The 12,988-nt window shown below is 47.0% G+C and overlaps 1 protein-coding gene across 5 annotated transcripts in view; it reads left to right on the top strand.

The window, feature by feature from the left end:
• LOC119178453 (protein tyrosine phosphatase Meg) overlaps positions 1-12,988 on the top strand; it is a 365,579-nt gene that overhangs the window by 344,721 nt on the left and 7,870 nt on the right. For all 5 annotated transcript variants that reach the window (XM_037429656.2, XM_037429658.2, XM_075887796.1 and 2 more), the window contains 4 exons: positions 825-908; positions 2,923-3,045; positions 4,114-4,182; positions 4,697-4,981. In XM_037429656.2, the coding sequence (XP_037285553.2) occupies positions 825-908; positions 2,923-3,045; positions 4,114-4,182; positions 4,697-4,981 (561 nt within the window). The remainder of the gene's footprint in view (positions 1-824; positions 909-2,922; positions 3,046-4,113; positions 4,183-4,696; positions 4,982-12,988) is intronic.

The following is a 12,988-nucleotide window of genomic DNA, read 5'->3' as shown; positions in this document are numbered from 1 at the left end:
GTTTTCTGTCTATAGAAACATTTCCTGGTTGACATATAGCTGATCTCCTGCCTTTGTCGCAGTCACAGGCTTGCGCACGCATAAGGGCGGTACACAGCTGTTTTCACTTTGCAAAATTACTTTTACTTGACATCAACATTCATAATAACAGCAGGATATCACTAGTTGCACATCACAAGGCAATTACAACGCACACAGCCCAATCTCGCACAAAGGCATTCTACGCAAACTCTTGGTCTGTCGCCTTTACGTGATAGGGATGAAACCGTGTCTAACTCTTCTGAAGGGAGGCTATTGGCAGCACAGTTACAGTTTGGTGCGCAGCCAATTTTCCGACTCTATCGATAGAAAAACGGGTGTTGGACTCAATTTTTTTTTCAAGTTGAGAATATTTACTGGCACCTCTTTCAACTAAGTAACGCTGCCATTAGCTGCCACTGGCAAGAATAATTTTATCTACCTTCCTAGCAGAGGCACAAGGTCATGCCATGGGCTTATTCAGGTGGTCTGTACCTATTTTTTTGGGCAAGGCTGAGTGACAGATTTGGCATATGGCTGAGTGGCGTATATGCTTAGTGTTTCTTATATATGACTCCCAGATGATGCGACGGCTTTGTGTGGATCCTGAAAGTCGTATAATCCATATTCATGAAGTGATTAGCAGACAACTATATGCTGTGCCAGGGGGGTCACTACAATTTAGTTGAACACCTAAAGATCATTGAAGCTATTCTAAGCTTTGTATAACTGCAAGCAATCTATACTGTGTTCTTTCACATTATGCTTTAGTCTTATGCTTTGTTTCCTTTCTGCTTTCTGCGCAGATGAACATCCCCACATCGGGCATTGTAAATAGGTACATAGCCACACAAGGTCCTTTGCCCAATACCACGATAGACTTTTGGGAGGTGAGCTTTGGCGTCTGTAGCCAGTGATCACTTACTGCTGGATGTGTCACTTAACTGACACAAAACTGTGTACGGTGGCATCTACTATCACATGGTTCCTTGTTATTGCAAATTGCTCTTTTATGTGCTGCTTTAGTCACTTAAAGGCTCAAAAATCCTAATCAGGGCATTTATATACTGCAGTCTTATGGAAACAAATATTGATATTCTGTAAAAAGGTCTTACGGTTGTTTGTAGGGTGAGTGCAGATGAGTATATGTATGTTTGGTAAACCTTGTGCCAATAGTTGAATTTACTATTAAACTTTCTAGAGTCACTGGTACAATGCAATTGCTTAGTAGCCTTAATTATCTCACCTCCTCTCTCATGTATTTTGTTCATGGCTGAAAACGAGTGAGTGCAAGATATTCACCCCATCAAATATCTGTGGACTCTTTGCACTTAAATGCAGTAGTTGCAAGCCATGGTGTGAACATATTGCCAAAATTGGAGCTTTAAGCGTTTCACCTTGTTTTGTGAAAAGCTACAATTAAATACTTGACTTACCGTATTTACTCGATTCTACCGCGCCCTCAATTGTAACGCCCACCCCATTTCCACCGTGAAAAAAAAAAAACCGTAAGACATCGATTGCAACGCGCACCCATTTTTCTCGCTGGCCCGCACGATCACACCACTCGAAAAAACGACTCCTTTCGGGAGCGTCTTCCATTTAAATATGAGGTACGGAAGCTTGTGCCCATCTGACGTGTAACAGAGCATTGCCGTCACTGTAGTTTTACCGTGGACCAATGTCAGCACGCGAACTTGCTTCGCCCCCTTCTCAACGGTTGTGGTGCCAGGCATGTCGAAGTAAAGAGGCGTCTGATCGGCATTCCCGATTTGCCCAAGCAGGTAGCCGTTGTTGCGCCGCAAGTTTAGGACGAACCTCTGAAAACTGTGAAGCTTTTCATCGTACTCCTCCGCAAAACTTCGGGGGGGAAAAGCGTTTCCTCTTCATAAAGTTAGTTAGCCAGCACCTGCTCGCTTTAAACTGGCTCCACATTAGACCTTTTTCTAAGACTAATTGCATAGCCCGCACATGGAGCAGTTCTGTCATCACGGGCGGCTGTGCCGCTCGCTGCTCAAGCACATACTCGCCGAGCAGCTCTTTAATTTGCGGAAACCGACCCTGCTGTGGTCCACTGAAGCCTTTGCGTGAGCTTTGCTGTCGACATTCTTCTGCTTTTGTTTCCGCCGGTCCCGCACGCACGTTTCGGGAACTCCGAACGACCGCGATGCCGCCCGATTTCCGTCCGTTTCCGCACACGCGATGGCTTTTCTTTTAAAAGCGGCATCGTGGTGCACTCGAGTTTTTGGAGTCGGCCCTTCCACGCCGTCGATGCTAATGCACTACTAGATGACGGACTCCTCAGCACACGTACGAAGTGCCGCACATGGGAAACACATAGGCAGAAATGGCCGACGCACGTACGGGGCGGCCATTTTGGATTTGCCGATGGCAATAGATTGAACGTATTTTTTTTGTTCGTACTCGATTCTAACGCGCATGCGATTTATGAACTCGCTTAACCAGAAAAAAGGTGCGCGTTAGATTCGAGTAATTACGGTATGTCACACGAAAGGTTGTGAGCACACAGAGGAAAAAAGAGCTTATACATTAATTCACGTCTCACATTCCACTGACATTATTTTGCCGAAGGGATCATGCTTGCAGCAAGAGCTTTGTGTACTCCTGAGACGACACTGCTTGTTCTGTTTGGTTAGAGGGTTAAAGCGAAGAGGAAGCGATGTTGCTACAATGTCGAAGAACTCCTTCGTAACTTTCGTTTCAAGGCAATGCCACTTTGGATCCCTGAAAGAAACGCCACAGGAAAGCACTTTCTAACCGTGTGTGAAGAAAGGACTAGGACAGGCAGGAAATTAGTATGCAGCAGTTTTTCGAGTTATCAGGAGTTGAAACAAAGGAGCCAGTCAAGGCAGCCATTGTGATCTGGGCGATGCTATTTTGCAGATGGTATGGGAGCAGCAGTGCACTCTGGTGGTGATGCTGACGACATTGGTCGAGCGGGGCCGCATCAAATGTCATAAGTACTGGCCGGACTTGTATGAAACTGACACCTATGGACACCTGCAGGTCAGTGGGGTCATCATTTGGACCAGCCTGCGCTGTAGTGCTGGTACACGATGGGTAGTCATCGTACAACAAAATTACAATAAAAACAACCTTAACAAAACAAAGTGCTTACACGCTTACTGTTCATGTTGACTTGTTCGTCATCTCTGGTGCTGTTAATCACCTACCACATCGAGTCATTTGATGGTCGAACTCTTTTTTTTGTCATTAAATATATTTTCATTAAAAGAATCGGCTTACCCTTCTCTCGAAGGGGTTACCAATGCAGCATATAATAAAAAAATGTTGAGAAAGTCATGTAAAGTCATAAAAATATTAACAATGTCATGTAAAGCTTAAAAGTTTAGTATGCTTTGCTTTTTTCTGCCACAGCCATTAGTTTAGTGTGCTTTAGTGCACACATGAATATGACTTCGTTTGGCAAAACATTTTTCTTCTCCAAAGCTTTCGCCTCCAAGTCAGCGAATCTGCTGGCCATGCACGATTATGTGAATGTATGGTTCATGTCATAAGCTTAAGAAAGTATGGTAGTGTACTTAATTACAGCAAAAAGCCTAATAGAGTGAGGCAATGTTGCCAATTATCACCAGAGAAGGTCACAGTGATCACACAGTTAATGTGGAATTTGTTTGTCTATGAAGTCTTCCTTTGGGGCAGAGTAATGCCAAAACATTATATGGCAGACAGTTGTCTTGGTTGTTGATGATTGCAAATTGTATGTGAACCTTATGTGCAATATATTACACTTTAATTTGGTGTATTGTAACTGTTGCACTATTTATTATTATATTATTATCATACCCTCCTTTTTCTTTCCCTTTTCCCTTACCCCCGTGAGGATTAGCAGGCCAGAAACCCACTTTCAAGGCCGACCTCTCTTCCTCCTTCTCATTAAACACCTTCTTCTTTTTCCTTACTGCAGATGTGATCAAATTATGTCAAAACAAGAGTTTTAAGGAGGATTGCAGAACAGTCTAAATTTGTGGCCCCTAATGCCATGGCTTCTTTTCCAACAGTTTTATCGTGCAGCATACCTTTTTTAATGCAAATTGTCTTTTTTATCTATAGGTGTCCTGTGTAAGGCAGAAAGAAACACCGTCCTTCGCTTTTCGTGAATTCACCCTCATAAACACGCAGGTAAGTTGTCATTTGCAGGTTATTTGTTGGAGAGCTTTGTTCAAGCAGTATACGTCTCTAGCTACCTGTTGGTCGATCAATAGTGTAGGGACTGTCGACAATTGCATTTGACATTGCTTTGCTTAATTAAAACATATGTATTTTTTGTCTCTAGTCGCTTATTTCCTCCCTGTATTTATGCTTTCGTGTCTGTTGACGTACCTGGCAGGTGGCAGTTGACCCGATATTAGTGGCATTGTGTTAATTAATGCAATCGATTCTGCAGCACTGCAATATGTTAGACACAATGAGCCAAAGAGGACTAATGCTGAAGTCTTAGGGATAGTTGATGTCATGGATGACTAGTGGCTCGCATTGCATACAAATTTTGTGTAAAATATGTGACGCTGCAAAACGTTGCATTTGCCTAAAGCTTTGGGCACCATTCTTTGGAAAATTACAGCAAAAGAGTTCCTCTTCTTCTGTTTCCTTCAAAACAAATCTCTGTTTCTCACAAAAATTGTTTGTCACGCAGAACCGGGAGGAGCGGCACATCACCCACATGCAATACTTAGCGTGGCCAGATCACGGAGTGCCCGAGGAGGCCTCGGAGTTCCTGGGGTTCGTGCAGCGCGTCCGGAAAAGCAGGGACGGCATGGTGGAGCCCACCGTGGTGCACTGCAGCGCGGGCATCGGCCGCACGGGCGTTCTCATACTCATGGAAACGGCCATGTGCCTCATCGAAGCCAACGAGCCTGTCTACCCGCTGGACCTGACACGTGACATGCGGGATCAGCGTGCCATGCTCATCCAGACCTCTGTGAGTATTCGTGGGGTTTCCAACACTGTTCTTCACTGTACTTATGCTTGTGTGATTGTAGACATGTCTAATAGGAACAGTAACATTCACAATGTAAAACAAGATTATTATGCTTCTTTTGGAACTTTTTTTTACATGCTATGCGCTCGTTCTCAACAAGGAAAAAAGCATTTGTACCATTAATATGACTACTTACATAATCAACATGTTGAGACATACTATGTGTTCGAGGTAAGAGCAGCTGCAACAAAGCTGGGGATTTGAAATACTCTGTAAACATTTCTCAAAGTACCATGAGAATCTGCATATGCGTGTTTTTTTTTTCTAGTTTTTATGATGCGGAATTTGGGCCACATGCTGTGTGCGATTCCCAAAAATTTTCAATCCAGAATTCACAGTTTTGGTTTCAACATTGTGCACCACTATCATCATCATCAGGCCTCTCTGTTAGGAAGTGCTAGCATTAGTCCCACTTTCTGAAGGCCACAATTCTACGCTATGTGAGGGCTGCAAAAGTAGTATTCGGCTGCTTTTAAAAAAATGGTGATATCAGCTGCCAAAACCATCGGCAGCTATGCTGCAGGGCGGCAGTTCAATGTAGATGAACGAAGCATTTGCGGTTTGCGGAAATAGGAGGAAGCCCTCTTTGTGCGCAACAGTCTGAGGAGAAGTTTCTAGGGGCCGAAAAAATGGAGCATTTTCCGATGATGAGCGCGAGTGAACAGACTTAATACGGGAGAAGTGGAACACTGCTGGGGCTCCTATCGAGGCTTGTGCCTGACGCATTTCAACATCACATTCGTGAAGCAACTGTTGCCAGACTCCCACGCCGAGCTCATTGTCGCCCCTGGAGGACATCTTGGCTGCAGCCCATTGATGTGTGCCCACAACCATTTAATGACCATATTAAGCGCATTTATGTTAATTGGATGAGGTTCAAAGTGTCGAAAGTTACCCCTCCGGGTGGCTTGAACTGGCCTCACCGGCAATGCTGTTATACACATAGATCGCCAAAGCTTTGGTCTCCATTCCCGAGGCACTCATTTGTCATGCCTTCAAAAAGTGCTCGATTTCATACGCCTTTGATGGCACTGTAGACGAGGTGCTGTAAGAGGGCATCTCTTACAAGGGAGTTTAGGAATTTAGTGCATCAGAGGATGACGAATAAGTGTGTGAATAAATATAGCCAATTTCTGTTTTCCTCGTGCTATATTAGGGTGAAAACCTTTTTTTTTTTCCCTAATTTGCTATCCCCAAAATACATCTCGGGCTGTACGTGGGTAAGCGCTATACAGGGTGTCTTGCGCTATGTTAAAGTGAAAATAACCTGCATCTGTAGGCCTAATTTTACCATTTGAAAAGTTAAATGTTGCACTGCTCAGAATATTGAGAGTGAAGTGGGCATTACGCACTGATATTGAGATGGTTGGGCAAAACGTGCATACAAGCATTGCGAAAACAAAAGTGATGGTTATTTCCGGCAGTAAATCACTAATAAGAGCACTTTTGTGCACCCACTTAGGTTCAAAGCTATTGCTAAATTCAGTATGTATTACATGCATTAGTAGCTTCTTTAAACTATTAGCATCCTTGAAAGCATTTTTTAAAAGTGTCACAAGCATTTTGAACCTTGCAATAGCTTTAAAGGACTGTCTTTTGTGTTACCCTTTTAATAGCAATATTGATAAAATAGTGGAATATCAGTAAACAGACATCACAGTAAGTAGAAAATGGCACACTAAACTGCCTATAACTCAGTAGCATTTCTATTTGCTGCACTCTTGTAAATATTTCTCGGTAAACGAAGTTCCTACTTAGTAGAATATACCATAAAAATCCGCATTTAGGTCGGACCAGCATATAACTTGAAGTGCATTTCGGGCATAGCAAATGCGGCAAAAAAGTTATCATCCGAATATAGAAAAACACATTTATTTACACTCAAGTACTCGTCACCTGACAAGCTCTTATCCAAAGCTCCCTTGTCAGACATGTCCTCCCACAGTGCCTCGTTGTCAGTGCCGTTGAGGGCGTTTGAGATAAAGCACTTTTTGAAGGAACAACAAACGAGCTCCTCGGGAATGCAGGTCCACGAGCACAGCATCGCTAGCCAGGCCCGCTTTAGTCATCCGGCAGGGCACTTCTGGCTCTCCGTACCTCATCCACTCCATATACAGGCGCTTGATGCGGTCCTTAAATGGCCCATTGAGACACGCTTCAAGCGGCTGCAGCTAGGATGTCATCCCTCCCGGGATAGCGACGAGCTCTTTGCGAGAGCCGCGCAGCAATCGCTTCACAAGTCTGCCAGATTACACCGAAATGCGTCAAGCACAAGCATTGATGGGAGCCCTAGCAGTGCTCGGGGCTGTTGACATCACATGTACTTGATCCATTCAAGTACAAGAGATTCATCCATTCCCCCCTTGTCTTGGCAGCGAACGGCAACATTCCTTGAGAACTTTTCCCTCTTTGTCAGCGTCTTTCATTTGAACACGACGTAGGGTGGCAGATTGCACCCATCTGCCGTGCAGGCCAGCATTACAGTCACCCGCATTTTTTCATTCCCACTTGATCGCACGTTAACTTGCCTGGAGCCTTTTTTGTGAACTGTCAGAGCCGATGGCATATCGAGATACGCAGGCACCTGATCAGCACTTGTCATCTGGCCCAGCTGAAAGGAGACTGCCTTTCGCGAGGGCAGTTTCCTTTCAGCTGCACTAACCGACCATTCGAAGCTGCACTAACAGATTACATTTTCAGCCTGTCATAGCTCAGTTTGTTTGAACATGTCTTTTCATTGATATGTTGTATTTTCTGCAACTTTTTTGTTGTAAAATAAATAAAATGAAACAGAATAATATGCTTCTGAAAGCTCACAAACAGCTCTTCGTAGTTTTTTGGCAGCTTCTGTGATGCCAACGTATCCCCAGGTAGGAAAAATCCGGCCCGGCGCATGAAGCGGGACACCCAATCCTTGGTCGCCTTGAAGATCGCCTACTCGATGCTTTGATCTCACACAATCTTCCTTGCCTTTGCTTGCAGCAGCTTGATGTTAACAGCGAGCTGTGCAGCCCGTTGCTTCTGAACTAAGTTCACCACTTCTTATTCAATGTCAGAAAAGGCTGCATGTTTCGGCCTTTAAAAACTTCTTCGCTGGCTGCTGCCTACAAAGAGGGCTTCTGTCTGCTTCCTCCAGCTGCGAATGAACCGCTCGTCCACGCCGAATCGTTGCCCTCAGCACAGTTACTCAGCAGCTGAGCTAGCCTTTCTATTAAAGGCAGCCAAATACTTATTGCCTTTCGTGGAGCTGGTATGGCGTAAAGTCACAGATGTAAAATCGAGGTCATTGTTACATGCATCAAGTGGTTACAGTGGCCACTGTTGCCCGCTTGTAGGACTAATGTCACTAACACCACAGCACTACCGTATAAACAGGACTATAGGTCGACCCCCCAAGTTCAGGTTACCGAAAAAGAAAAAAAGGAAAACAACCAAAATCTGCCAAACCACATTTATTTACGAATTGGGCGCACCGCACCCCGATCGTAGGAGCTCCCCTCAACCTCCATCGCAACTGCTCCTATTTGTCCAACGAAGCACCACTGTCTTCTGAAGACGAGAGTTCATCGCTGGCCGCTTCCCACAGTGCGTCGTCTTCCGTGCCATCCAGCAAGTTTCTGATACAACATTTCTTGAAATCACTTTCCACCATGGAATCTGGCAAGGAACGCCAGGCAGAAAGCACCCAGCCACAAACAGTCGCAAGCGGAGGCCTCTGTAGGCGGGCCGTCGGTGTCTTGAAGTTGTCGCCGGACATTCACTCTTGGTACTTCAGCAGCACTAAGTCCTTGAACAGCTTGTTTAGCACAACATCGAGCAGCTGGAGGGTGGACGTCATACCACCTGGTATCACGGCGAGGTCTGTTTTCCCATCGCCAAGTGCGCATTTCACAGCGTTGGTTTCAAGTGACCACGAAACACATCCAACACCAGCATGCTGGTGTTGGATGCGTTGGAAGATGGAAGAGTAGTGTGGAACTGTTGGCCAGGTGCAGCAGTGCACCTTGCAGCAGTGCGTTCGCTTCTACTGTTATCCATTCGAGCATCATGGCCTCGTTCATGTATCCCTTTTTGTTGATACGAACGACAACACTGGGCGGGAACACTTCCTTCGGCATTGTCTTGTGTTTGAAAATGATGAACGCTGGAAGCTTTCTACCATCTGCTCTGCATGCCAGCATGACGGTGAAGCGTGAGTGCTCGTTGATAGTGGACAACAGCTTCACATTCTTGGCGCCGCGCTGCGTGATCGTGGTCGACAAAGGCATGTCAAACCGCACGGGTGTCTCATCAGCGTTGCCAATCTGCCCCATCATGTAGTCGTTCTGCTCCCGAAGCAGGTTCACGAAGCACTGAACGTTTGTAAGCTTGTCCTCAAACTCGTCCGGCAACTTTTGACAGATCGATGTGCACTGCCGGAGAGAAAATACTTTGCGTCGCATAAATCGATGCACCCAAGAGTTCGGTGCACGAAACTATTCTCTCGTGAGCCCTGCTTCTCCAGCGAGTTCCACGGCTTTCTGCGAATGGTATCCACGGTCAATGGCAGCGAGCGCGCACAAACTTCCCGCACAAAGTCCATGAGCTTATCCTTCAGCTGGAGATGAACGGCACTTCGTCCACGAAACGACATTTTTCGAGGATTGCACATCTGCAGCTTCCCTTTTTGCGCCCTTCAATAGCGCTGTCACAGAACGAGCGCTAAAAAAGAGCGCGCCGCCAAATCCTTGCGACAACGGGCGGCAGAAACGCCGCGAGGTAAAAAGAAAAAAAAAACGAAAGCAAACATCCAGGGCTCCCGGGCGCGCGCTCTCCCCGCAGAAGCACGGCTTCGCAGACGATCCTCCTCACCCCACATCGGCGGCCCAGCAAGGCCGCGATTTTTCTAGAACGAAGGAGGCGGGGTCAGACCGAGTGAATCATCCTCCGGAGAGGGCAGTCGAACCGTCTCGTGCCTCTCCCCAGCCTTCGCTGCGCATCGCGCCGACGAAATGACGAGAAATTTCTGGAAGGTGGCGCGGAAGGTATTTAATCGAGCGGCCGAGACGAGAAATCAGGAGAAGACGGAAAGTTAGCGCCGGAGCGCGTAGGAATTCCGCCGTGTAGTCGGCGAAGGTTCTGCCCGTAGTGACAGAACAGGAGGAGACGGAAGTGAGCGCCAGAGTGCGTAGAGAGTCCGCCGTGTAGTCGGCGAAGTTTTTGGTCCGTAGGGACGGCTCGAGCTACAGGCAAGAGCGTGGGTTTACCGCTATCGAGCGAAGACGCGGGCAACAGCTGCGTGTGTGAAGCCGACGGATTTCTGGCGAAGAAGTTTGAAGCTTGGAGAGTGGCCATTTGAGGACGCGAGGTTTCCTGGAAGAGAAACTTCGAGAACTACGGAACGACAACAACGCTGGACTTTGAGTGAGTGATTCTCGGAAGAGTATCATTCAGACTTTTGTTCCAAGGACTTTGGACTGAATAGGTTTTCTATCTCTTTAGTCCTTAAGTGTCTTGGTTGTTCAATGCATGCGACTGCATTGTAGTGCGTATTGTTGTCTGTGTCAGTTGTTTTCAGTGTGGCTGATTGTACTGTGTAGTACGTTGTCTGATTGGTGACGTATTGTATGTAACTATTGTGGAGTGTGCATTTTTGTGTATTATTTTCGATCTGCCATTATTGAGAATATAATTTGTTTGTTTATCAACTCTCGGCTCTGTCTTGTTCTTTGGGCCACAGCCGGCGTCCGCTGGCGCACCAATAAGGACCACTTCTAAATTGTCCACGCTTTCGTGGTGCGGTTCGGGGGGCCAATACTTCGGCTCTTGGAATTAGCCCGGCGATCGCCTCCCTAATAAACGGGACATGTGTGACAATTAATCTGGCGTCCGCGACAGGATCTTTTGGTGCACAGTGTGTCCAAAGTAGTAAGAAAGAGCCTCGAGTTGTTGATAGTGCTATCGGAACGATTTTGTGTGTTGTTCAGTGTTCTCGTTTACGAGTGCAGGGGAGTGTTCCGATAGACTGATTTAGGCAGATACTTTTTGCACGCGGCAAGGTTTTATTTGCGAGTTGCGAGACACCATGGATCTCGAAAAGTTAGTATCTCTTGGTGAGAAGATGGGTCTTTCTGGCGCCGAACTACGGAAGTGGGTAAGCCAGAAGGAGAAAGAGGCGGTGGAGAGAGATAGGTTGGCAGCTGAGAGGGCCAAGGAAGAAAAAGCAGCTGAGTTGGAACGAGAGAGGTTGGCAGCTGAGAGAGCGAAGGAAGAAAGAGAGCTACAATTGAAGTTGGAGCTGGAGAAAGAAAGACTGGCAGCTGAGAGGGCGAAAGAAGAAAGAGAGGAAAGGGAACGGCAGCGTCAGCACGAGATGGAACTCGAGCGGCTCCGTTTGCAACAGCGAAGCGAAACTCCCGTCCAAGCTAGAGTTGAAAGCAGCGAACGGGAAGATCATGGCTTCCGCTTGAACCCAAGCAAGCTGCTCGTGGCGTTTGATGAAAGGAAGGACGACCTTGACGCGTACCTTCACCGATTTGAGACGATTGCGAAGAGCCAGAATTGGCCGGAACATCAATGGGCAACTGCTTTGAGTACTTGCTTGAGTGGTGAAGCGCTCAGTGTGTACGGTAGGCTGACGCCGACCGATGCAGCCAACTATGCAAAGGTGAAAGCTGCTTTGCTGAAGCGATTTAGATTTACTGTGGAAGGATTCCGGGACAGATTTCGGACAGGAAAGCCAGCTGATGGTGAGACGGCTACGCAGTATGCCGCCCGACTTTGCCATTATTTCGACAGATGGATTGAACTTTCAGGGACAGCGCAGGAGTACGATGAGCTTAGAGAGCTCCTAATTAGAGAACAATTTCTTACTAGTTGCCACCCAAGCCTGTCGCTGTACTTGAAAGAGAGGAGAGCTAAGTCACTTGAAGACATGCTTGAATTGGCTGATCAATTCTTGGAAGCGCAAGGTGGAACTAATTTGGCCAAGGTCAAGAAGGATTGTCCCGATGATTCGAAGAAATTGGCTCCCGAAGAAAAGAAGCGTGCACCAGAGAGCATTCCGCGATGTTTTCTGTGCAACCGAGTGGGTCATCGCGCGAAAAACTGTCGAACGATCTTTACGAGCCCTACGGCAGTAAAATGTTTTAAGTGTGGTCAGACTGGGCACAAAGCAGACGCATGTCGGAACGGAGTGAGTCAAACTCACCAGGTATCCTGTGTGCAAGCGGCACCGAAATCTGATAATAATGCCGTCACTGATGGATTCGTAGAGTTGAAGAATGGGGAGAAAATTCCTATTGTGGGTGCTGTAATGTCAAAACAGCCAACCGGTGTTACGAAGGGAATGCCAACGCTGCCTGGAAAGGTTGCAGGCAAGAAGATTACGGTCCTAAGAGACACCGGTAGCTCCACGGTTATCGTGCGGAGAAATTTGGTACGGGAAAGAGAGTTGACAGCCAGAACGAAACCGGTTTGCCTAATTGACCGTACGTTCCGGATGCTTCCCGAAGCCGAAATTGAGGTTGAAACCCCGTACTTCAGCGGGAAGGTTACTGCGTTATGCATGACGACCCCCCTGTATGACCTTGTCATCGGAAACATCGACGGGGCGCGAGGGCCAAGTGATCCAGAATGTTTGGGAGAAGACCCGAAGTTAGAGCCCTCGCCAACACAGCGGCCGCGAGATACAGTGGAGGAGCATCCCGTGACGGATCTCACTAGAGCCCGAGGCGAAGCCGCGGCGCAAGAGACAGCGAAGGAGAAGACGATCGTGTCGAATAAGTTCACGGGCCGAGCAACCGGACTTACGTCGGCACGACCTCAACCGACCGACAGTGTAAAGGAGACGGAGTTGGCCAGCCGGGCAAGACGTACAGGCATCATCAAGCGGGTAAATAAACAGACAGGACCCGTCGAATGTAATGACGCGTTAACGGTGTCGGAAGACACAACGATGGCTGAGAC

This window comes from Rhipicephalus microplus, chromosome 1, assembly GCF_043290135.1.
Source record: "Rhipicephalus microplus isolate Deutch F79 chromosome 1, USDA_Rmic, whole genome shotgun sequence".
Classification (NCBI taxonomy): domain Eukaryota; kingdom Metazoa; phylum Arthropoda; class Arachnida; order Ixodida; family Ixodidae; genus Rhipicephalus; species Rhipicephalus microplus.
Note: the sequence above shows the minus strand (reverse complement) of the source record. Positions and strands in the feature narration are given on the sequence as shown.